At 51.1% G+C, this 22,830-nt stretch overlaps 1 protein-coding gene across 3 annotated transcripts in view; it reads left to right on the top strand.

The window, feature by feature from the left end:
• EEPD1 (endonuclease/exonuclease/phosphatase family domain containing 1) overlaps nt 1–22,830 on the top strand; it is a 70,813-nt gene that overhangs the window by 41,409 nt on the left and 6,574 nt on the right. For all 3 annotated transcript variants that reach the window (XM_027835773.1, XM_027835775.1, XM_027835774.1), the window contains exons 4-5: nt 20,916–21,026; nt 22,143–22,277. In XM_027835773.1, coding sequence (XP_027691574.1) covers nt 20,916–21,026; nt 22,143–22,277 — 246 coding nt within the window. The remainder of the gene's footprint in view (nt 1–20,915; nt 21,027–22,142; nt 22,278–22,830) is intronic.

Below are 22,830 nucleotides of genomic sequence, written 5' to 3'. Positions count from 1 at the left end.
GTGTGTGTGTGTGTGTGTGTGTGTGTGTGTGTGTGTGTGAGTGTATATGTGTGTGTATGTGAGTGTGTGTATGTGTGTGTGAGTGTATGTGAGTGTGTGTGAGTGTATATGTGTGTGTACGTGAGTGTGTGTACGTGAGTGTGTGTACGTGAGTGTGTGTGTATGTGAGTGTGTGTATGTGTGTGTGTGAGTATGTGTGTGTGAGTGTATGTGTGTGTGTATGTGAGTGTGTGTGTATGTGAGTGTGTGTGAGTGTATATGTGTGTGTACGTGAGTGTATATGTGTGTGTACGTGAGTGTGTGTATGTGTGTGTATGTGAGTGTGTGTGAATGTGTGTGTGAGTATGTGTGAATGTGTGTATGTGAGTATGTGTGTGTGAGTGTGGGTGTGTATGTGAGTGTGTGTATGTGTGTGTGTATGAGTGTGTGTGTGTGAGTGTGTGTGAGTGTGTGTGTGTGTGTGTGTGGAACCAACTTGTGAGATGCTCTAAGTGCCAGAGCAACTTGTCTTCCATTCCCGACTGAAGCTTCTTGGGAGAGGGAGGGTCGGAGTGGCGAGAGCTGGAGGCCGAGTCTCTGGTCAGCTGTGCAGAGGCCGGATTGGCGAGGGACGTTCTGCCCTTGCTCTCATGGTGTTTTGGAGCTGGGATGACGTCACTGCAGGCTTGGCTGGGCCAGGAAGGCAGATGCTTTATCGGGGGGACCTGCCTGGAGGCTCCTGGCCCCCCCAGCAGGGTTCTCTGGCCGGGGAGCATGACTTGAGGAAGGTCAGGGGGTGGAGACATCTCGAGTAGTGTCTCTGAGGCCGCAGGGGCGAAGGAGGGTCTGAGACCAGCGGCTGAGGCCCCCCGGGGAGCTGTGTTGGCCGAGGGAGCCGGGGGGCCGCCGGGGGACAGCGCCCGGTGACTGGGCTGGGGCTCAGCCTCTGCCCCTGCCCTTAGCTCCTGATGTTCTGTGCGCCACAGGGGCGTTTTTCCTCCCACACTGGGCCCTGGCGGGGGCCACTCCCGATCAGCACCGTGCATCACTGTCTCAGCAGGGCAGGGGCCGGTTTGCTATGAATGGCTGAGCCAGCACAAAGTGGGGCTTCAGGTTAGTCCGCAAAGCCCCATTGAGGGGTCGGTGTCGGGTGGCTGGCTGGCTGGAGCCCAGGGCTCTCCAAGGCCATTCGCCGGGGCGCAGACTCTGCCAGGTCCAGCCCAGCCTCTGCCCCAGACGATGGAGTCCAAGGATCAGCCGAGCTAAGCCTGCAGGAGATTAGCGCCAGTCTGGCTGCAGTGAGCTGGCTTCCTAGTGACTCTTCAAGACTGTCCAGCAGGTTATAAGGGGTGCGGCATGCGCTGCTGGAGAGGGTACAAAGACCAACGTCACTGGTCTTTGAAGGACTCAGGTATTGTGGTGGCCGGCCTCTTGTGCTGAGCTTGACGGAGCCCACAGAGATGAATCAAGTGTGGTCCTTGCCTCCAGGGGCTTAGGATCTCCTGTGCCAGTGTGAAACAAGCATTTATTAGGCACCTGGGGTATGCCGGGTCATGACAACACAAAGCAGATTGTGCCATGTACACAGGAGCCACAGCAAACTTCCAAAGGCGAGGGAACCCTCACAGCTACTTAGAGGGGTCTGGTAGCACTCTTGAAGAAGGTGGCATTGGAGCTGGGTCTTAAAGAATAGCTAAGATTTTTTTCCCCTTTTAGATTTAGTATTTTATTTTCCCCAGTTTCATGTAAAAACAGTTTGAACATTTGTTTTTAAAACTTTGAGTTCCAAATTCTCTCCCTTCCTCTCCCTGCCTCCCCCAATGAGAAGGCAAGCAGTTCAATATAGGTTATGCATGTGTAGTCATACAAAACACTTCCATAGTAGTCATATTGTGAAAGAAAACATAGACCAAAAGGAAAAAACTCAAGAAAAAATAAAGAAAGTGTTAAAAAAAAAAGTCTGCTTCAGTCTGTGTTCAGACACCATCAGTTCTTTCTCTGGGGGTGGACAGCATCCTTCATCCTAAGTCCTTTAGAGTTGTCTTGGATCATTGAGTTGCTGAGAATAACTAAGTCGTCCTCAGCTAATCATCTTACAATATTGCTGGTACTTTGTCCACGGTACATTTCACTTTGCATCAGTTCATGTAAGTCTTTCCAGGTTTTTCTGAGAGCATCCTGCTCATCATTTCCTATAGTACAATAGTATTTCATCACAATCACATACCATCTTATTCAGCCATTCCCCAATTGATGAACATCCCTTCAATTTCTGATTCTCTGCCCCCAGAAAAGAGCTGCTATAACTATTTTTGTACATATAAGTCCTTTTCCTTTTTTATATCTAGTAGTAATATTGCTGGGTCAAAGGGTATGCATGGCTTTATAGCCCTTTGGGCATAATTCCAAATTGCTCTACAGAATGGTTGGATCATTTCACAACTTCACCGACAGTGCATTAATGTCTCATTTTTCCCACATCCCTTCCTACATTTGTCATTTACCTTTTCCATCCTATCAGCCAATCTAATAGGTATGAGGCAGTACCTCAGAATTGTTTTAATTTATTCCTAATGAGTTGTCATTTTTCATGTGGCTATAGATAGCTTTGATTACTTCATCTGAAAACTGATCATATCTTTTGATCATTTATGGAGAATGGCTTTTATTTTTATAAATTTGACTCAGTTCTCTATATGTTTGAGAAATGAAGCTTTTATCACAGAAGCTTGCTTCAGATTTTTTTCCAGTTACTTTTGTTAACTGAATTTCTCTCCATCCTATTTCCCCATCCCCTTTATTCTACTCTCTCTCTCCTTTCACCCTGTCCCTCCTCAAAAGTGTTTTGCTTCTGACTGCCCCCTCCTCCCAATCTGCCCTCCCTCCAATCTGCCCTCCCTTCTGTCACCCCCCTTCTCTTATCCCCTTCATCTCCTATTTCCTTGTAGGGTAAATAAGATAGATTTCTATACTCAAGTGAGTGTGTGTGTTATTCCCTCTTTGAGCCAATTCTGGTGAGAGTAAGGTTCGCTCATTTCCCCTCATCTCCCCCCCTCCCCTCCAGTGGAAAAGCTTTTTCTTGCCTCTTTTATGTGAGACAGTTTACCCCATTCTACCTCTCTCTTTCCCCTTCTCCCAGTACATTCCTCTTTTTCACCCCTTAGTTTTATTTTTGTAGGTATCATCCCTTCATATTCAACTCACGCCTGTGCCCTCTGTCTATCTATGTTTCTTCTAACTACCCTAATAATGAGAAAGGTCTTATGAGTTAAAAGTACCATCTTCCTGTGTAGGAAATGTCAGCAATCTAACCTTATGAATCACCTGATGATTCCCCCTTCCTGTTTACCTTTTATGCTTCTCTTGAGTCTTGTATTTGAAAGTCGATAGCTAAGATTTTGACAGCTATGGGGGAAGGGCATTCTAGACAGAGGGAATGATATGAGCAAAGGTAAGGAGGTGGGAAAATATAGAACATGAGCAGATGACATGGGGAAGTTCAATTTGACTAAGCATAGAGTATGGGTGGGGAGGGATATTAATGCTGAAAAAGAGGCCACGTAGGATGGGTAGAGGGTAGATACTGACGGAATCAGGAATCAGGAATCCCAAGATTATAATGCTGCCTCACACAGCTGGAAAGGCTAAGCCTTGAGGATATAAAAAGTGGCAAAAGAGTGCCTGCCCTCACGGAGCTTATAGTCTAACAGGGGAGACAGTGTGCAAACAAATATATACAAAGCAAGCTAAATACAGAATGAATAGAAGGTAGTGAACAGAGGGGAGGCTCTGGAATGAAGAGGGGCCGGGGAAGGCTTCCTAGAGAAGCAGTTTTTGGGGGGACTTGAAGGAGGCCAGGGAGGTCAGCAGGCAGAGAGGAGGAGGTCCAGGCATGAGGAACAGCCAAAGGGAATGCCCAGAACCAGGAGATGAGAGGTCTTGTTCATGGAACACCCGGGAGGCCAGGGTCCCTGGATCAGAGTACTCAGTGGGAAGTAAGGTAAAAGAAGACTGGAAAGGGCAGAGGGACCACGTTAGGAGAGGCCTTGAAGGCCACACACAACATTTGGTGTTTGCTCCCGGAGGCCATAGGGAACCCCTGGAGTTTATTGAGTGGGGATGAGGGGGGGGTGACCTGGTCAGACATGTGCTTTAGGAAGATCCCTTTGGCTGCAGAATGGAGGTTGGACTGGTGTGTGGGGAGACTGAGGCTGGTGGACCTCAGCAGGCCGTGAGATCTTGATTTGAGAAATATTCCTTGGTTCCCAGCTGTGTCCCGGGTGAAGCCCATGCCCCTTTGCCAGGTATTCAGGACTCTCCGAGGCTTGGTTGCTGTGGTCCCTTCCCAGCCCCATCTCTTCTCTGGTCACTGGCCCTTTCCCACCTCCAGGCCATGGCTGGTAGTGTTCCCTGTGCCTGGAATACTGTCCCACCGTCTCTTTCCTGTTGAATTCTTGCCCATCCTTCAAAGCCCCCCACAGACGCCTCCGTTGGCCACAACCCTAATTCGCTCGGGGTGTTTAGGCCCCTCTTCTGCTTTGTGTGTGCTGATGTTTCTTGCTTGCCCTTGACTCAGCCCTAAGAGGGCAGGGGCAGGCATTTCCTGGGGAAGAGAAGCCCGGGGCTCTGTCCACGGTCATCACTTACATGGCGTTGGCCAAGTTGACCAGAGCAGACTGGGCTTTGCCCCTCATAAATGTCCTCACCTCTCTCTGGCCTCTCATCCAGGGTGCTCTGCCTGGTGAGAAGTCAGGAATAGGACTCGTTTCTCCATCAGAAAAGAGAGAAGGGTGAATCATCACGGCTATAAAAATAGCACTGGAGAAGGAAACCATTTCCAAGAATAGCCCAGAGTGTGGCCTTGGACCCTCAGGCCTGCTGCTGGGCTGCCCCTGGGCAGGGCACTTACTCTCCTGGGAGGCTCTAGTCTAGGGTTCAGGGTGAGCTGCCCCACCCCCAGCCCCAGCCCCAGCCCCTGCCCAGGTGCTCTCACGCTGCTTGGCCTGGTGGGGTGTCCGCTTTGGGGGTGATCTTGGCTCTGTGCTTCCCCTTTCTCTCCAGTGCTTTCAGCCTCCCCCCACCCCGACTCTGGCCAGGCTCATCCTTTCTTGGAGGTTTCCGAGGCTGACTTTGAAGCCCACTGGCCCTGGGGGCCCAGGGTGCTCTGCCCATCCCCACCCCCGGTCAAGGCCATAGAACTGGCACGTTTCCAGTGCAATGAAACCTTTAGTGAACCAGAGCAAGGCAATGGGGGACTCAGGTGGGCATCCTTCCACCGCAAGCCTAGCCACTCTGGGGCTGCACTGGAATACTTTCATTCTCTGGCACCATCTGCTTGACTCCTAGAAACAAAGCTACTCGGAGCTGTGGGATTTGGGTGAATTCTGACTGGAAATGATCTAAAATGTAGATTTGAACACAAGCCTATCACTCCCCTACCTGCATAAAAGTCTCCCGTGGCTCCCTGTGGTCTCTGGGGTAGATGCAGAGTCCTCCCCTAGGTTACTCAAGGCTCTCCACTGTCCAGCTCCCTTTTCAGGCCTCGGATGTCCATGGGAAGAAGAAGAAAGAGAGCCCCCTCTGAAATCCCAGAGGGAAAGCGGGTCCGCACCTAGGCCTGGGGAATATGGGCCGCCTTCCTGGAAGAGGTGGCCGAAGAATGGGTAGAGGAGGCGGAAAGAAGGTGTTCTGGGTGAAGGAACAGTTTTGTTTGTAATTGGCAACTGGTGAAATCAAATGAGAAAATATTTATAAAGTGCTTAGCATGGAGCAAGGGCTTCATGTGCATTTATTTATTCATTAGCCATCCATCTATCTGTTTGTTTGTTTTCTCCCTCCCTCCCTCCCTTCCTCCCTCCCTCCCTTCCTTCCTTCCTTCCTTCCTTCCTTCCTTCCTTCCTTCTTCCCTCACTCCCTCCCTTCCTTCCTTCCTCCCTCCCTTCCTTCCTTCCTTCTTCCCTCACTCCCTCCCTCCCTTCCTTCCTTCCTTCCTTCTTTCCTTCCTTCCTTCCTTCCCTCCTTCCTTCCTTCTTTCTCTCCCCCCCCATGGACATCCACTGCCAGCTGGGCTGGGATAAGGACCAATGTGGACTTTTTAATAAAAGTGTAGCAGATGACAGCCCTCTGTCCCCCAACTCTAGCAACGAGTGCTGATCTGCTGGATCTGGCTCCTGGTCCTGATGGGGCTGAGAGGGGGCCCAGGATGGGGGCTTGGTCCCCCAAGATCTCAGTCTATCTTCATAGGTCCCTCCACTCCAGGGTTCTCCCTCCAACATGTCCCTTGGGTTCTGCCCGTGATTTAGCAGGAGCTTGTCCTGCTAGCCACGGGTGCCAGCTGTGCCCACCAGGGCAGGGGGGCTGCAGGGTTTCTATCCCTCAGACCTCTCCCCTCATCTGTTTGAAAATAACTCATTTCCTGCTTTCCCATCTGTCTGAAAGGCTTGTTCTCCAATACTGAGCTGTTCATCGTCCCAGCACTTTAATGTTCCCAGATGGAATCTCCTCTCCTCCGCCTCCTCCCTCCCCCCCTTCCCCCTCCTCTCCCTTCTCTCTCTTCTCCTCTCACCCTCCCCCAGGCAGGATTAATTCAATCCTTTCATCTCGGATAACTGGGCCACCTCACTTGTAGATAATCCGATGTGTAAAAAATAGACCTGGGATATTTATAAACGAGGATGATGACGGACAGCATCTGTTAGAGCCTCCTCTGTGTGGGAGTGCTGCTGAGAAGAAGGAGCCTGGCGGTTTGGGCTCGGGTTTATTTAAACACATTTATTTATACACCAACCATGGGGGCAAGAGCAGAGATGGTTCAACAACAACAACAAGAAGAAAAACGTGAGGACAGATGGAAGATGGCCTGCGCCAGAGAGGCCTGTCCGGGAAAGGAAGAAGACAGACCCCAAGGGGGTGGGGAAGGGAGAGGAGGCTGGGGGACCCGAGTGCGGCCTCTCGGGCTCCCTGCGGATGCTCTCGAGTGGAGACCCCCATGTCAGTGGCCCCTTGCCGCTGAGCCATGGACTGCAGGGTGGTCCTGATGAGGGGCTGACCGTCTGTGGTGCCTTTGGGGATCTGGGGGCTTTCCCAGACCTTTCACAGCTGTGTGGGCACTCCTGGAGCCCACAGACCGAGAGTCAGTCGCCCCTCAATCTTGCTCCCACGTGCCTGTGGTCATCCTCTCGGGCGGAGTCCCGTCCCTGCCTTCTGTCTCATTCTTCCGAGGCTGGGGCGTCTCGGTGCCATGGCGGGGCAGATGCCCAGCAGCGTGGGGGAGCTGATAAGGAGGGTCTTTGGTTCTCGGCTTGTTCTTCCCTTCCTGTTTGGCCGGGGGTGGGTCTAGCTCCACGGCCACATGCAGTGTCTATGCAGGCCTGGTGTACTGAGGACCAGAATCATTGCTGAGACGGGGGGAAGAACTAGTGTCATCTCCCAGGGTGGAGTGTGAGCCCTTGAGAGCGGGGTCCTTCGCTGTGCTTGTGCGTGAGATCGCAGAGTAGCCATTCAGAGGGTATTTAGTCCAGTTCATTCATTTATATACGAGGAAGCTGGGAAGGGAATAATCATTTAGAAAGCGCCTACTGTGTGCCAGGCACGGTGCTGAGTGCTCTACAGATGTTGTCTCATTTCATAAATCTCTGTCTTGACCTGGGACTCTGAGTATGACCAAGTGTCTGAGCTGGGATTTGAACCGAGGTCCTTCGCCCCAAACCCAGGGCTCCTTCAGAAGGCTCCGCATGTGCTGAGGATCCTGGAGGGGCTCTCCGGCTCTCATGTGCGCCCTACACCAGACGGTCTCCCGGGCAGCGGCAAATGACTTGATGCGTCTTCGTGGACGAAAGTAATTGGACAGGTTCTCTCGGCCATTCTGGCAGGGACTCTGGCGGGATTTTGACGCATCCGTGGGGACTCCGAATTGGAGGAGAGCCTTGCAGGCAGTGTTCTGCTTGGCCAGGCTGAGTGTTTTCTTGATAGCCAGAAAACAGTAAATCCAGAGGGCTCCTGACTTCTATTCTCAGAGAGGTTTTGTAGAGGTGGGAACACAGGCCTGGGGGTCAGTAATTAGCGGCATTCTTTTGGTTGTCTTTGCTCAGCACTAACAAATAAAGTCAGCTCTTGGGATCAGATTCAGGGAAAAATGTCAAATGGCTGTGTCAGGTTGGGGAGGGGGGTCGAGGGAAAGCTTGGTGTGTCCCCTCCCCACCCCATTCTTGAATAAAATGGTTCCCTGGAAACTTCTGCCCCCAGAGGCTGTGAGCCTTCCCTACAAACCTGGATCTAAGCTCATGGAAAAGAAATTCAGAAGGCATGATGATAGATACTTAAGTAGGCAGGAGCTAGGTAGAGGATTTATTAAGTGCTTACTGTATGCCGTGTACTATTCTGGTGGGCATAAGTGCCTTTATGGGAAGTGGTATTAGAAGGTGTACCTGGTCCCCCTGTGGGATGCAGCCTTAGCAGCTGCCTTGGCTGACTCAGTTTACCTGGAGTAGGAGTGACGACCGATGAGATGGAAGACCAGCCATTTCTATGATCTCCCTAAGCTCCCAGACCTCTCCTGAACAGAAATCGTGTGCCAAAGACAAAGCAACTTCAGATGTCTCCATGGTCTAGGATACCCGGAACCCAAAAGAAGGTTAAAACAAACAAACATGGATCGATGTTTTCCTGAGCTCACTCAGCACCCGTCCCCCACCACCCACGGCTACACCAGCCGACCCAGGGACCTTTCTGCGGGCTTGCAGCCTGACCCAACCCCAGACAGCAGTCTCCCCAGGGGAGGTCCCAGCTCTAGGCCATGGAACCTGTCTTGCTCTGAGAAGTTCTGTGCCCCAGAAGATCTCTGCAGGAAAGAGGGGAAGCAGAGAGAAGGGCTTTGAAATAGAACTTGACCCCACCCCGCCTCCTCCTGGAACTTGGAGACCCAAACTCTGAATGATAGAAATTATCCCTGGGGCAGCACTCTGAACTGCTAGGCCAGAGAGCTGAAGAATAGAAGGGAGGGAACAGGACACCATGCATGAGTGGGAGAAAGAGCCCGGCACCTTGTGGGAGCCAATTCTGTGCCCCTCCAAATTCAGATGGGGCAGAGAGCTAGGCTGGTGAAATGTAATTACCTGGCATGGGAAGAGGCTGAGAATCTTTGAGACCCAGTCCCCAGGGAAACCATCATCAGAGGGGAGGGAGTCAGAAAGTGAGCAACAGGGGAAAATACTGAAATTATCAACTATCTCAGGAAGAAGAAAACTCAAAGACCTTGAACATAAGCAGAGAGATCAACAGTGAAAACAGTAACAGATGGAAATAACGCACAAAAAGGGCACAAAAGAGGAAAATTAAATTAAAAAAAAAACAAGGAACAGGACTAGTTGAAGAGGAGAAGAAGGGGGAAATCCACGTGATTAACTGGGAGGAAAAGAAGAAAGAATCAAATTATCAGATAAAAGCAGGAAAGGAAAAGAAACTAATAAACAAAATTCCAAAGGGAAAGGGTAACAAATGCACTAGTGTCATGGAGAGATCACAGGTGAGGAGGGGGAGAAGGGCCAGTGGGAATAGGGCCACCTAAAGCCAAAGCAACTGAAGAGACAAAGTACAGTGTTTACAGTGAAAGGGGAGAAAAACCAACATGAGAGACAAATTGAAGAAAATATAAACCTAACTCTTAACTTTAAATGTGAAGGGATTAAACAATAGAATGAAAAAGGTGACAGAATGGATAAAAAAAAATTATAATCTGTTGCTTACAAGAAGGACATTTAAAAAACAAAGATATACAAAATAAAACTAAAGGGATAGAAACAAATTTACTATGCATCAAGTAAATCCAAAAAAACCAGGAGTTACAAACATGCTGTTTGACAAAGCAAAAAGAAACATTCAGAAAATAAAAAGGGAGAAACAAGGAAATTATGTTCTGCCTAAAGGACCCAGAGACACCAAGCCAATATTGGTAGCAAACTTCGCCCCAAGTGCCCTGGCATCCACAGTCATCAAGGAAACATTATCTGAGCCACAAGCAGATGGAGATAGTAACTTAACAGCAACCAAAGACTTCCATGGCCCTGCCTCCATTTTAGATGAGTCACAAAGATAAAAGGGGAAACATGGAAATCCCTGGAGGAACTACAGCTAAATGGCTTTGGGGGTTTTCTAAATGGGACTGCAAAAGTGTGTGTGTGTGTGTGCATGTGTGTGTATATATGTGTGCATGTATATGCATGTATATACGTGTTTGCATGTGTGCATACATGTGTATGTATGTATGTGTGTATATGGGCATATATGTGTGTACGTGTGCACACGTGTGTGCATGTTGTATATGTGTGTAAACATGTTTGTGTGTATGTATACATGTATGTATATGTATGTATGTGCATGTTTGTATGTGTATATATGTATATGTGTATATGTGCGTATGCATGTGTGCATGTGTATGCACGTATATGCGTGTTTGCATGCGTGTGTATATATGTGTATGTATGTGTGTATATGGGTATATATGTGTGTATGTGTGTATGTGTGTATATATGTGTGCATGTGTATGTGTGTGTATACGTGTTTGCACGTGTGTGTATATATGTGTATGTATGTGCGTATATGGGTATATATGTGTGTATGTGTGTGTATATATGTGTGTATGGGCATATATGTGTGTGAACATGTTTGTGTGTATGTATACATGTATGTATATGTGTGCATATACATGTTTATATGTATGTATATATGTATATGTGTGTAAATGTGTGTGTCTGTATATGTGTGTATGTGTGTATATATACACATACACAATACATATGTATGTATGTGTGTGTGTGTGTGTATATATATATATATATATATATGTACACACACACACACATATTTTTTAGCACCAGATGGAACTTTTGCAAAAACTGACCATGTTTTAGGGCACAGAGATATTGCAAACTAAAGCAAAAAGGCAGAAATTATAAATACATCCTTTACAGAGCATACTGCAGTAAAAATATTCATTGGTTCAGGGACCACAAACAAAGGACAGAGGACCCAAAAGGACATAGAAGAATGAGATCCTAAATAGTGAGCAGGTCAAAGAACTAATCATAGAAACAGGTGATAATTATTACGTGAAAGAAAATAGTAATTGATGAAACAACATACCAAAATTTCTGGGTTGCCACTAAAGCAGCCTTCAGGACAAAAATCATATCCCCACTGTCATACATTAACACAGTAGAGAAAAAGAGGATTAGTGAATTGAATGTTCATTTAAAAATGAGACAGCCAACAAAGAAACTGAAAGTAAGCACAAAAGAGGAGATGCTAAATATTGACGAGGAAACGGATAAATTAGAAACAAAAACCATAGAAATGATCAATAAAACTAAGAGCTGGCTCTTTGAACAGACTAATAAAAGTAATAAACCTTAGGCTAATCTGATTAAAAAGAAGAGAGCAGAAAATCAAATCAATAAAATGGCAAATGAGCAAGGTGAAATCACAGCATGACCAGAAAGCTGCTTAGATGCTGGGCCTCCTCAGGGGGCTGGAGCAGGGGACTTCTGGGGTTCCAGCATTCTGGGGAGGAACGGTGTTGTCAGAAATGTTTGAGACCTTCCTGTAAAGTCTTCTGAACTTGGCCGGGGCAGCTCCGTGCCAGACCCTTTTTTTGTTTGCCCTGGGTCACAGCCTAGGGGTCTAGGGTCACCACCGGGGCCATCTTTGTAGGACTGCAAGGAAGCCGATGGGTTTGGAAGAAAGTCCTATCTATCTAAAGCAGCATGTCTGTCTATCAGAGGCTGGATTTGAATTCAGGTTTTCCTACTGGAATTCAGCACTCTATCCATTGTGCTACCTAGTAAACAGGGAATGCATTCACTGTTTCTCCCCAGCTCCTTGTTTCCTTCCTTAGCTGTTTTTGCCTTTTAAAATTAGCTCCCATTTCCCTGCAGAACATTGTAGAGGTGGGGTTTGTAGCACTGCAGTACCCTGGAGAGTGAGCTGGATGGAGAGAGCAGCTGCCTCAAGTCCCAGTACTGCCTCTTAAAGCCTGCGGCACCTTCTGCAAAGCCCTTCTCTGGGCCTCAGCTCTCTTGTGTGTGAAAACGAGGGGGTCCCTGTCAGCTCTCAGTCTGACTGCATCCACTGACGGGGCCAGCAGGGTTCGCTAAGAGGTGTGCTGTCCAACAGTAGTGACATTCGACGTGTCCTGGGGCCCAGGGGTCGGGGGCATCTCACAGGGCTCTGCGTTCCAGATCCCCATTGCCCACATGAATGCCCGTCTGCCAGCTTGGCCTTGTGCCAGAGGCCTCCATCCCTGTGACTCCAGGACCTGGCGCTGCCTGTCCTGAGGCGAGCAGACACTTCCCTGCCAGGCCGGGTCCCTCCTCCTGGTTCAGGGCAGTGATAACCATCCTGGGGCCAGGCTGGCCTGGTGGAAGGGAGCCTGGTGGAAGGGAGCAGGTGGGACCTCCGTCTTGTGAAGGATCATTCATTCTTACACTCAGTGAGGCATGGCTGCCTGGTGCTTTTGGGGAGGGAAGGGCAGGTGATGTCACTTTCTGGATGTTTACAGCCCCTTGTCCTGAGTATCTTGTTATGCTCATTTTGTCCATAAGGTGGACTTTGCCGGGAGAGTTTGGAAAATTCTAACCTATCCATTTGGAATAGATATTTCCCAAGGCTGCCGATAACGTTCATTTTTATGGGGCATTTCAGAGGCTTCACATAGCACACGAGTCACTCTGTCCCTGGGCCTCCTCAGGGGGCTGGAGCAGGGGACTTCTGGGGTTCCAGCATTCTGGGGAGGAACGGTGTTGTCAGAAACGTTTGAGACTTTCCTGCAAAGTCTTCTGAACTTGGCCGGGGCAGCTCCGTGCCAGACCCTTTTTTTGTTTGCCCTGGGTCACAGCCTAGGGGTCTAGGGTCACCACCGGCGCCATCTTTGTAGGACTGCAAGGAAGCTGATGGGTTTGGAAGAAAGTCCTAGGGAGCCCAGCTGCAGAGCAGGACATGACTTCAGAGTCCCCTTGTTTTACAGAGGGAGAAACCGAGGCCCAGTGAGGGGAAGAGATTTGCCCAGCACCACCCAGATGGCGGCATCCCAGGCACTGTACTGAGCACTGCATGTACAAGAAGAGGCAAAAGACAATTCCTGCCCTCAAGGAGCTCACAATCTAATTCTCTCATCTGCTCCTCAGCAGTCATTTAAAGGAAATGTTTAGTCCCTCTTGTGTAGACAAGTAGCGGTGTAGAGGGAAGGGCTCCCTCCAATAGGAGAGAATTTTAAAACTAGGTAGTTCTTTTTGTTTCATTTTGTTTTTTGCTAGGCAATGGGGTTAAGTGGCTTGCCCGGGGTCACACAGCTAGTGTCAAGTGTCTGCGGCTGGATTTGAACTCAGGTCTTCCTGACTGCAGGGCCGGTGTGCCACTTAGCGACCCGAAACTAGGTATTTCTTGAGAATCATAATGCTTATCATAAGAGCCGACATTCACCTAACACTTTAAGGCTTGATACACATGCTGTCTTGTTTGATCCTTACAACACACCTGGGAAGTAGATGCTATTATTGTTTTGTACCCACTTTACAGGTGAGGAAACTGAGGCAGGCAGAAGCTAAAGGAGCTTCTCAGGATCAAGTTTGTGTCTATCAGAGGCTGGATTTGAATTCAGGTTTTCCTACTGGAATTCAGCACTCTATCCATTGTGCTACCTAGTAAACAGGGAATGCATTCACTATTTCTCCCCAGCTCCTTGTTTCCTTCCTTAGCTGTTTTTGCCTTTTAAAATTAGCTCCCATTTCCCTGCAGAACATTGTAGAGGTGGGGTGAGAGTGCCTTAATATCTTTTGCAGTTCTTGAAGTCCCCTGGCTTAGAAAGAGGCAAACATCCGCTGCTTCTGCTCCTGCGCGTTCAGGAAGTAGGCAGTGGTGACTCGGTCGGATGACCTGTAAGGGGTGACTGGAGCCCCAGGACGCTGAGCTTTATGGACACCAGCAGCCCTGGCTTAGTTTTGAATTGTTTGTTTGTAGCAGGCAAAAAAGCTAGAGGCAGAAGAAGCAGGAATGTGGGCCTGTGGGCTTAAGGGAGGCTGGCCTCTACCGGACCCATGGAGTCTCTTGGCACCCCCTGACTTTATAGGCTTCCTGACTTTACCCAATTCTTTGTAGTGAACTTTGCTTCCAAACAGCCTGATGGAGAGCCAGTTGTGTGATGGACGTTCTTGGGATCAGAGTGAGAGCCAGGTCCTGGGGTCCTGGGGGTCTTGGGGGGTTGTGCCCCATGCTAAAGGACCATGGCTGTAGCAAAGGGCCCTGAAGGAAGGGGAATGAGGGATTTGGGTTCTTGGATCACAGGGCAGTTGGCATCTCACTTGTGCCTGCAATTGGGATAAAAGGGACCTAGATCAGGGGCAATATCAAAGGCATCAGTCAATCCATTCTAGTCAGGTAAGTTTCCAGGGAGTATAAGCTCTGAATGTGTCCCTTTAAGTAGGAGAAGCTTTGTTAAGCCTTGCTACAAGCCAGTTATGTGAATTTCATAGTGCTCTCCTGAACTTTCAGGCCAGTAGTCCTGTCAAAAAAGGCAACGAGGTTAGTGTGGCACAATATTGTTGGTGAACCCGTGCTGGCTTCTAGTGCTCACTGCTGCCCTCTCTGAGGGGACCATTCCTTTAACCATGCCTTTAATATGTTCTCTGAAATGTTGCAAGAACTTGAATCAGGCTTCTTGGACAGGACCAAAGACTTTACCTCCTTCTTCCCCTGCTCCTTTATAAAAAAAAAAATACCAGAATGTTTGCTTAGCACTTGTCCTCTGTCCCTCTCCTCTGCTTCAACATGTTTGAACATGTTTGTTCCTGAAACGTCTCCATGCTTTGAACAGGCTCCCCTTTCTCCTGACCCCGCTCGATGCCACCTCCTCCACATTGTTTTCATTGATTTCTTTTCCTGCACCTAGCTAGAAATGGGCCCACCGTCCTCGAATCTCCCCCAGCCACTCTGTGGGGCTTCTCCTACATGCATAACTCTCTTGTGATTTCCTAGAGTTTTGTGTCTGTGTCTTATCCCTCTATAGATTGTAAGCTCCCTGCGGTCACGTTTCCTCTCGATACTTGTAGCAGGTGCCCCTAGTCAGCCTTTGGCCATCCTCCCTCTCTCCAGCCATGGGGAGGGCCAGGATGAAGTGGAAGTGACCTCAGCCAACTTGTCTACCCCTGACCAAGTCAGCTACCAAGAATCTTGGGAAGGAGATTTGGCCCACGTCAGAGGGAGTTCTCACCTCCTGCCATGGGTACAGAGAGTTGGAAGGCTCGTCATTGTGGATTGTCTCACCAGGTTTGTGGGGCAGGAAAAAGGTGGGAGGGAGCAATTGCCAGGCCCTTCCACCGTGGCTGCCCAGGCAGAAAGAACAATCTGATCCCTGTGGTTTGCCCTGAAAGAAAAAGGAAATAGCATAGGCCAGAGGTAAAGACTGGGCTCTGTGAGTCCCTGCTGGGGCGGAAGCAGGGAGTAAAGGGGTGGGGGTCTCTTTGCCCTGCAAGCTGCCTGGCTTGGGGCTGCAGTGGGGAAAGTAGCCCTCTCTTCTTGTCCATCTCCACCCTCCCAGATCAGCTGAAGTGGGTGGGGGAGGTGATAAAAAGCCCCCCCATCCCAGGACCTCCCCAGGACTCCCCCTGGGGCCCCTGGTTCCATGCTAGCTGCCTGCTTCTGCCCCAGGCCCCCCAGGACAACCCCCTGGGCTCCTGCTTCTGTGCTAGCTGCCTGCCTGCCTCCGTCTCCGCTGCAGAGAAGGGCCTAAGGAGCTGTAGGTCCCACTCCCCACCTGGGAGATGGATCTTTGTGGCTTTCTGAAGAGTGTAGGAGGATGGGGTGGGGGGAGCCAGCTGCAGGGCGGTTTCTTGGATTCCGTTCAGAATCTAATTTCTTTTGCATTTAGAACACCCCCAAGCCTTCATTTCCTTCTCTCATTTCCTGGCACTTCCTTGCCTCCCCCTTGCCAAGACGGTACCTGAGTCCTCAACAATGGTCCTTGATCAATCGCAGGCCAGTTGTTATTAGGAAAAGTGCGTGTGTGGAGGAGGCTGGGAGTTGCCCATCCAGAGACACAGGAGGCGAGAGGTATGGGGAGCACAGGACTGAGACTTTCTGAGAATGAAGGGGGGCAATTCCTGGGAAGAGGGTGGGGGCCTCTGACTGCGTTTTATCTGTATGATGAGGGGGTCGGACCAGATGGCTTTGAAGGCCCCTTCCAGCCTCCACTCCTGGGCGGGATCCATTCTGGGCCAGCCCGGGGGGGCCACGATCCAAGGGAGTCCGCCCCACTTTGTCCCCGAGCCTGGTCTTCCAGCCCTGGTCCCATCCACCCCCAAGGAGGCTCAGGAATGGTGAGGTCCTTGGCTTTGCCAGGGGAGAGGCCTCTCCAAGCCCTGCTCGCTGTTGCCTCTGCCTTTACACATCCTTTTCGTGATGCTTGGAGGGAGTCGTTTTCATCACCTGCTTGTATCTTTACCTGTTTTGGAAACGTGCCCCTGAGAAGCTCTTGCCAGGAAGCGATGCCCCGTGTGCGCCAGCCCGCTGAGTGCGTTGTGCGGTGCTCGGGAGTTGACTCCTTGGGAATCGCAGCTAATAATTAGCTCGCATGGGGGCTAAAGGCCGAAGGCCAGGCGCTTGTTTGCTGGGCCTGCTTGGTTTGATAGGAGTGTTTAAACAGGGATTGTCACAAGACCCTTTCTGATCCCCATGGGTAGGACCCATTCCATCGCTCTTCTCTAGCCCAGCAGCATGGTGACTGGAGGGAGGCCGAGAGGGGCGATGAGGAGTCTGCAGCAAGGCTGAGGAAGCATTCATTCATTCATTCATTCATTCATTCATTCATTCATAGTATTTACGAAGGCAGGGCAAGGGAACAAGCATTCATTAAACATCTACTGCGTGATAGCTTTGGGGGCAGCTAGGTGGCGCCATAATGCGGAAGACCTGAGTTCAGATCCTGGCCAGACACTGTGTATGACCTTGGGCAAGTCCTTAACCCTGTTTACCTCGATTTCCTTATCTGTGAAATGAGCTGGAGAAGGAAATGGCAAACCGCTCTGGTATCTTTGTCAAGAAAACCCCAAATGGGGTCCCGGAAGAATCGGCCAAGACTGAAAAACAGCAGATGTGGTAGCTTTAGCCCTGGGGATAAAAACAATCCTTGCCTTCTATTGGGGATGGGGGTGGGGTGGGAGGCGCACAGATAAATTAATGCAAAATATAGACATAGGAAATATAAAGCGACTCCTGTGGAGGGGCGGGGCTTCGGGGGGGAGGGGGCGCCAAGGGGGAGATGGGGGAGGGCTTGGGTGAAGGAAACCAGGCATTTACAGCGGGCAGGTGCAGAGAGGGCATGCCAGGCATGGGGGACAGCAATGTCAGGACGGGAGGCTCTCACCGGAGTCCTGGCAGAGGCGACAGGGCCTGAGCTGGGCTGGTGCTTGGCAGGGGAGAAGGGTACTAGGGCAAGAAGCGGGTTGTGAGAAGGCCACTGCATCTGTGGTTGGAGAGAGGTTCGGGAGTGTGGGGGTGGGGGGGATTTTACAGAAGAGGAAACTGAGGTCAAAGAGATGAAGTGACAGCCGAGATCAACAGGTCCTCTGACTCCAAATCCAGCCCTCCGCTTCGGGGAGAGGCGGGGTGGTGATGGGGGGCAGGGTTAGTCTGTGTTTCCTGTGCACCCCATCCTCCGTGTGTTGGGTGATGCTGACCCCTCTATTGCCAGGCTCAAAGGTGGGGCAGCAGTTCCCCTTACTTGGCCTTCATCTACTGAGGCCAGCAGCCTCCCTGGGAGGAAGGAGCTTTGGGAATGCTGATACGGGCTCTGCAAGGGCTGGTTTTAGCACAAAAGCCTCCGGGAACTTAATCCGGCGCCGGTGCTTGGTGAAATGTGTGGCGAGCTTCACACGAAGATTACTGCGGCTAGGATGAGAGCAGGGGGAGGAGAGGTTCCTCCGGGGCTCAGCGCCCTCCCTGCCTCCTCGCCATCTGACCTGCTGCCCCTCTTCTCTCCCCACACTTCCCCGTTCTTGGCCTGGGCTTGGCCTGGGGGCCTGGGGAGGCCCCCCACCTCCCGTGCGGCCCCCTGCCCAAGCCCACGTTGCCCCGTGAAGCGGCCCATGCTGAGGAACTGAGAGGGAGGCAGGCTCTAGTGAGGCATGATCCATTCTGATGGGTCACTTCAGACCACGAGCTCGCTGAGGGCAGCAACTGTCTTTTGCCTTTCTTATCCTTAGCACTTAGCCCGGTGCCCTGGCCCATGGGGCGCTTAATCAAGGTTTGATGACTGACTTTATCACCCTGAAGAGGGACAGCTGGTTGTGATGGCTGTTGGGCTTGGTGTTGGTGGAGGCCAGGGTTCAAATCGTGACACCTTGGCCCAGTCACATGACGTCTCTCCACCTAGCTTCCTTGCCATATAACGGGGATCATAATGCCCAGGGCGCTCGTGAGTCAGGCACTTTGCAAACATTCAAACTCCATAGAAATGTGAGCTCGGGCTCCCCTCGCACCTGGGCTGTTGCTCTTTGGAAGGCAGGTGCAAGCCTTTACCTTGGGCCATATTGAGTTTCATTTTCTCAGTCAGGCCTCAGATTTCTTCAGTGACAGGTTCAGCCTGGCTGTTGGGCAGGCTCCCAATGCTTCTTCCCCTCTTCTGAGAGGTGCAGGAGGGAGCCAGGGACTGTGGCCAGGAGTGTGACCTGACACTTTCCCCCTGCTTCGTGTGGATTATTGGGGTGAACAATCCAATACATGTACACACTTGGACCTTTTGCTTTTTCCTTAAAAAACTGGAAAAAAAATAGAAAATGGCCGGACCTTTAACTTTGGCTAGGAATATCGGAGCTTGGAAAGGTATCCAGTTCTTTTATTCTTACCTTCCCCTAAGCCCTCCACTCTCAGATGATTGAGACTCGATTTTCCCAGTCCCACCTACCTGGAAACCAAGACATTTTGCAGGCCAGGGAGGCCAGCTGTGTGAGGGAACACCAAAGGGTCATCTTTCTTCAACGACACAATTTCATACTCGGCGTCTAAGATTCAGCCTTTATGTTTGTGACCTTAGTCCCCATAGACTTGGGAGAGCCCCAGTTTTGCCTGTGAGGCCCAGAGATGAGGCCTTTCAGACCCACGAGTACGAGCAGCAATTGGAGGGCAGAATTCAGGGTTCCAGAAATGCCCCCCTCCTTTATCATCTGGGGGAAAATGAGCCATCAGAGGAAGCTCTGCCCTTTGGGGAGGGGCAGCATCTGGGTACAACCGTAACATCCCAGGAAATAGCATCCAGTTCTGGCATGCTAAATGCCTTCACCAAGGCACTGGCGTCTGCTCCCAAGGTTCCTGAGTGTACTGAGAAGCACCGGGGACATGAGGCCATCCGTGTGAGCCCGTCCGTTGTGCCGTCACCCACAACGGTTGTCCTGGGGCTCTGATCACCATAACTGCTGAGCCAGGTTTGGGGAAAGGATGTTGCCCTGGTAAAAGGCAGGTAGTGGAGGGTGTGTCTTCATACTGAGCATGGCACAAAGCTAGGTCCTTACCTAGGTATTCAGAAGGCAAATACCTTCCCACGGGTGCCCTGGCTCATCTTGGCGTTGGGATTTCCTTAGCTGCCAGAGCAGAGAGTGTTCCCAGGGCTAGGCCGGTGGCACCCCTAATTCAGCATGCCAGAATCCTTGGGTAGTGTTGGAGACATCCAGTCCCCACTTGGGTGGGCTTGCCTTTCTGGATCCTCTCTGTCTCTCTGGGGAAGGCAGTGGGAACCAGCATGGTGGTGGGCCCCCGCACGATGACAGGTGGTAGCAATGACTGGTAGCCGCCCAGTCCACGGAGGGTTCTCTGTCTGAGTGGCCAAAGACAAGCTCCTTCATGTTGCTGGACTTAGCTGTGAAGTCACAGACTGACTGGGAGCTAGGTGCCCGTAGGAGGGATTCTTGTGCCTCTGTGTATCAGCCAGGAATGCCAGCGGGGTAGGAGTGTGCATGGCAATATGTAAAGGGAGGCTGCGGGAAGTGAGGTCCACCATGAGCCCTCGCGGTACCTGCTCCTCTCCATCCTATGGAGACCTGCACTCTCCGGGTTTTAGGAGAGGAAACCCAAAGTGGGGCAGGCGGGCCCACGTCATCCCCTACTCAGTAAGCGATGGTGGCTCCCAAGTGCCTCCAGGATCAATGATAAAATCACTCAAAGCCCTTCACAGTCTCGCCCCCTCCTCCCTTTCATTCCCCAACACGTCCTCTTGGGTCCAGGGCTGTCCCACCTTCCATCTCTCCACTCTGGGCCTTCTCTCTGGCAGCTCTCCAGCCGGAAGCGCTCTGACCACTGACCTCCCTGGCTTCCTTTAAGTCCCCCCTAAAACCTCTGCTCCTCCAGGAAACCTTCCTGGCCCCTCTTCAGTCCAGTGCCTTCCCTCGGTTCGTTCTGCCCATCCATCCTGCCTGAAGCTTTGCTAGGTATGTTTGTTCGCTCGTTTTTCTCCTTGTTAGACTGTCAGCTCTGTGAAGGCAGGCGCTGTCTTTGTAGCCCCAGGATTCAGTCCAGTGCTGGACACACAGTAGGCGCTCTGCAGCTGTTTGACATTGGCCCTCCACTCGGATCCCTTTGGCTGGCTGGTGCAGAGCTGATTCTTGCACAGATGGCGCTGGTCTGGCATCCGCGACGGCCGGCAGGGCTGGGCTTGGAGCCCGGAGGACCACCTCCGCCAGAGCTGCCTGCTCCGGGGCTGGGTGTCCTCGGGCAAGCGCTGCCTCTGCAGGGCATAGCGGCTTCACCTTGCCGGGGGTCTCCGAGCCGACCGGCCAGAGAGCTCAGAGCCAGTGCGCTCCTGGGTGCCCCCTGGTGGCTGGGCTCGTGCTTAACAGTCTTCCTGCTTCTCTCCCGTGTCCCATCAGACCCCTGACCACAATTGTGACCTGTCTTTGCAGTTCTGCACGGAGCTCAACCAGCCCACCCTGCCCAGCATCCGGAAGTGGAAGGGCCCTCGTGGCTCCTGGAGGAGCATCGTCTCTGTGAAACCCTCCAGCCAGCTCTCTCAGGTGCATCCTTTAGGAAGGTGCCTTGCCTTGTGAGAGGGTCCCCGGGGTCCTTGCTCTCCCCAGAGGCATTTTCAATTTGAGGCAGTGTAGAGATCGTTGGGAGTAAAGTCAGGAAGACCTGAGTTCAAATCCAGCCTCAGCCACTTCCTAGCTGTATGACTCTGGGCAAGTCACTAAGCTTCTGTTTGCCTCAGTTTCCTTATTTGTAAAAGGGGATCGTAATAGCACCTGGTGATACTGCATTTGTAAAGCTCTTAGCCCAGTGCTGGGCACAAAGAAAGTGCTACATAAATGTTAGGTATAATAATTATTATTCTAAATGGTATACAAATGTTAGCTATAATAGTAATTGTTATAAGCACTATATAAATGTTGGCTCTAATAATAATTATTATTGTAAGTGCTACATAAGTGTTAGCTAAAATAACAATACTTATTCTTTTAAGTGCTACATAAATGTTAGTAGTAGTAATAATAATAATGATTATATAGCGCTTACTTTGTGCTAAAGTGCTTTACAAATAATGTAGCATTGATCTTTACAACAACCCTGCGAGGCAGGCACATTTTATGGATGGAGAAACTGAGTCTCAGAGAAGTGGAATGACTAGTCCATGGTCACACAGCAAGGAAGAGGTGGAAGAGGGACTTGAGATTTCCCTGTCTCCCAGAGGGTCCCTGTCTGCCAGCTCTACCCACCCATGGGTGTCCCTAAGACTCTGCTCTTCATTGGTGGGTGAGGGGAGCTCAGTCACTGGGGGCCGATGCACCCGAGTAGCCATGAAGTGATGCTGAGGAGGGGCACCAGCCCGTGTGCTCCGAGCGTCCGTCCAGACAGATGGAAGAGCCTTCTCGGACGTCTTCTCCAGGGACTTCCCAGCCCTTACCCCTCAGCCTCCCAGCAACCCAAGAGGGCGGTGCTGCGGGTGCTTGTGATGACCTCTGCAGACGGGGGAGAAACTGAGGCTCGGAGCTAAGTGACTGACTCAGGTCAGCGGCCTGTGAAGTGGCCAAGGCAGGATTGGAGCCCAGGTCGCTTGCCTCCCGCCTTTGCCAGGCCTCGCGCCAGCTCAGGAGAGGAGGGCTGCCTCCCACCTGTTTGCTCTTTCCCGACAGGGCGGGACTTACCTAGGCTTCGTCTGGGACGCTGCTGCAGGGATAGAGCTCAAGGAGGCCGGCTTCCAGGAGGGCCCTCAGGCCAACAGCAATGGGAAACAGTCGAACCCCAGCCCCTATCTCGCGCACTTTAAGGTACCCTTCGGGCGTGTTTTCTCATGTGGGTGCGCATGCGTGCATGTGTGGGTCGTATGTAAGCATGGATCTGTCTGAAGCAGAGTGGTGCGGTGGAGACTGCTGTACTTGGGGGATCTGGGCTGTAATCCTGCTTCTATCAGGTGCCTTCCCCTGCCTGGGCCTCAGTTTCCTCGCCTGTAAAATGGGGGCTGGGCCAGATGGTTTCTGAGACCATCCCTTCCAGCACCAGGTTAGGCCTCCCCGAGGAAGCCTCTGGGCCCCTGCTCAGAAGCACGTTTTTACGCGTATAAAATCCAGCACATGGGATCACAGAGGAAGCTGATTAGATGGAAAAGGTGTTATCGAGGCATTTTTGAAAAATAAGTCCACAGGCCCCAGTGAGGACCCCCTGCCCCAGATCTGTGATTCTTAGGAATGGAATTTCACAAGACTGGGCTCTGATGGTCAATGAGGTTGGGAAACCTCTTGGGACCGTGGAAAGTGTGCTGGCTTTGGGACCGTGGAAAGTGTGCTGGCTTTGGGACCGTGGAAAGTGTGCTGGCTTTGGGAC

This window comes from Vombatus ursinus, unplaced genomic scaffold, assembly GCF_900497805.2.
Source record: "Vombatus ursinus unplaced genomic scaffold, bare-nosed wombat genome assembly UNPS02014817.1, whole genome shotgun sequence".
NCBI lineage: Eukaryota > Metazoa > Chordata > Mammalia > Diprotodontia > Vombatidae > Vombatus > Vombatus ursinus.
Note: the sequence above shows the minus strand (reverse complement) of the source record. Positions and strands in the feature narration are given on the sequence as shown.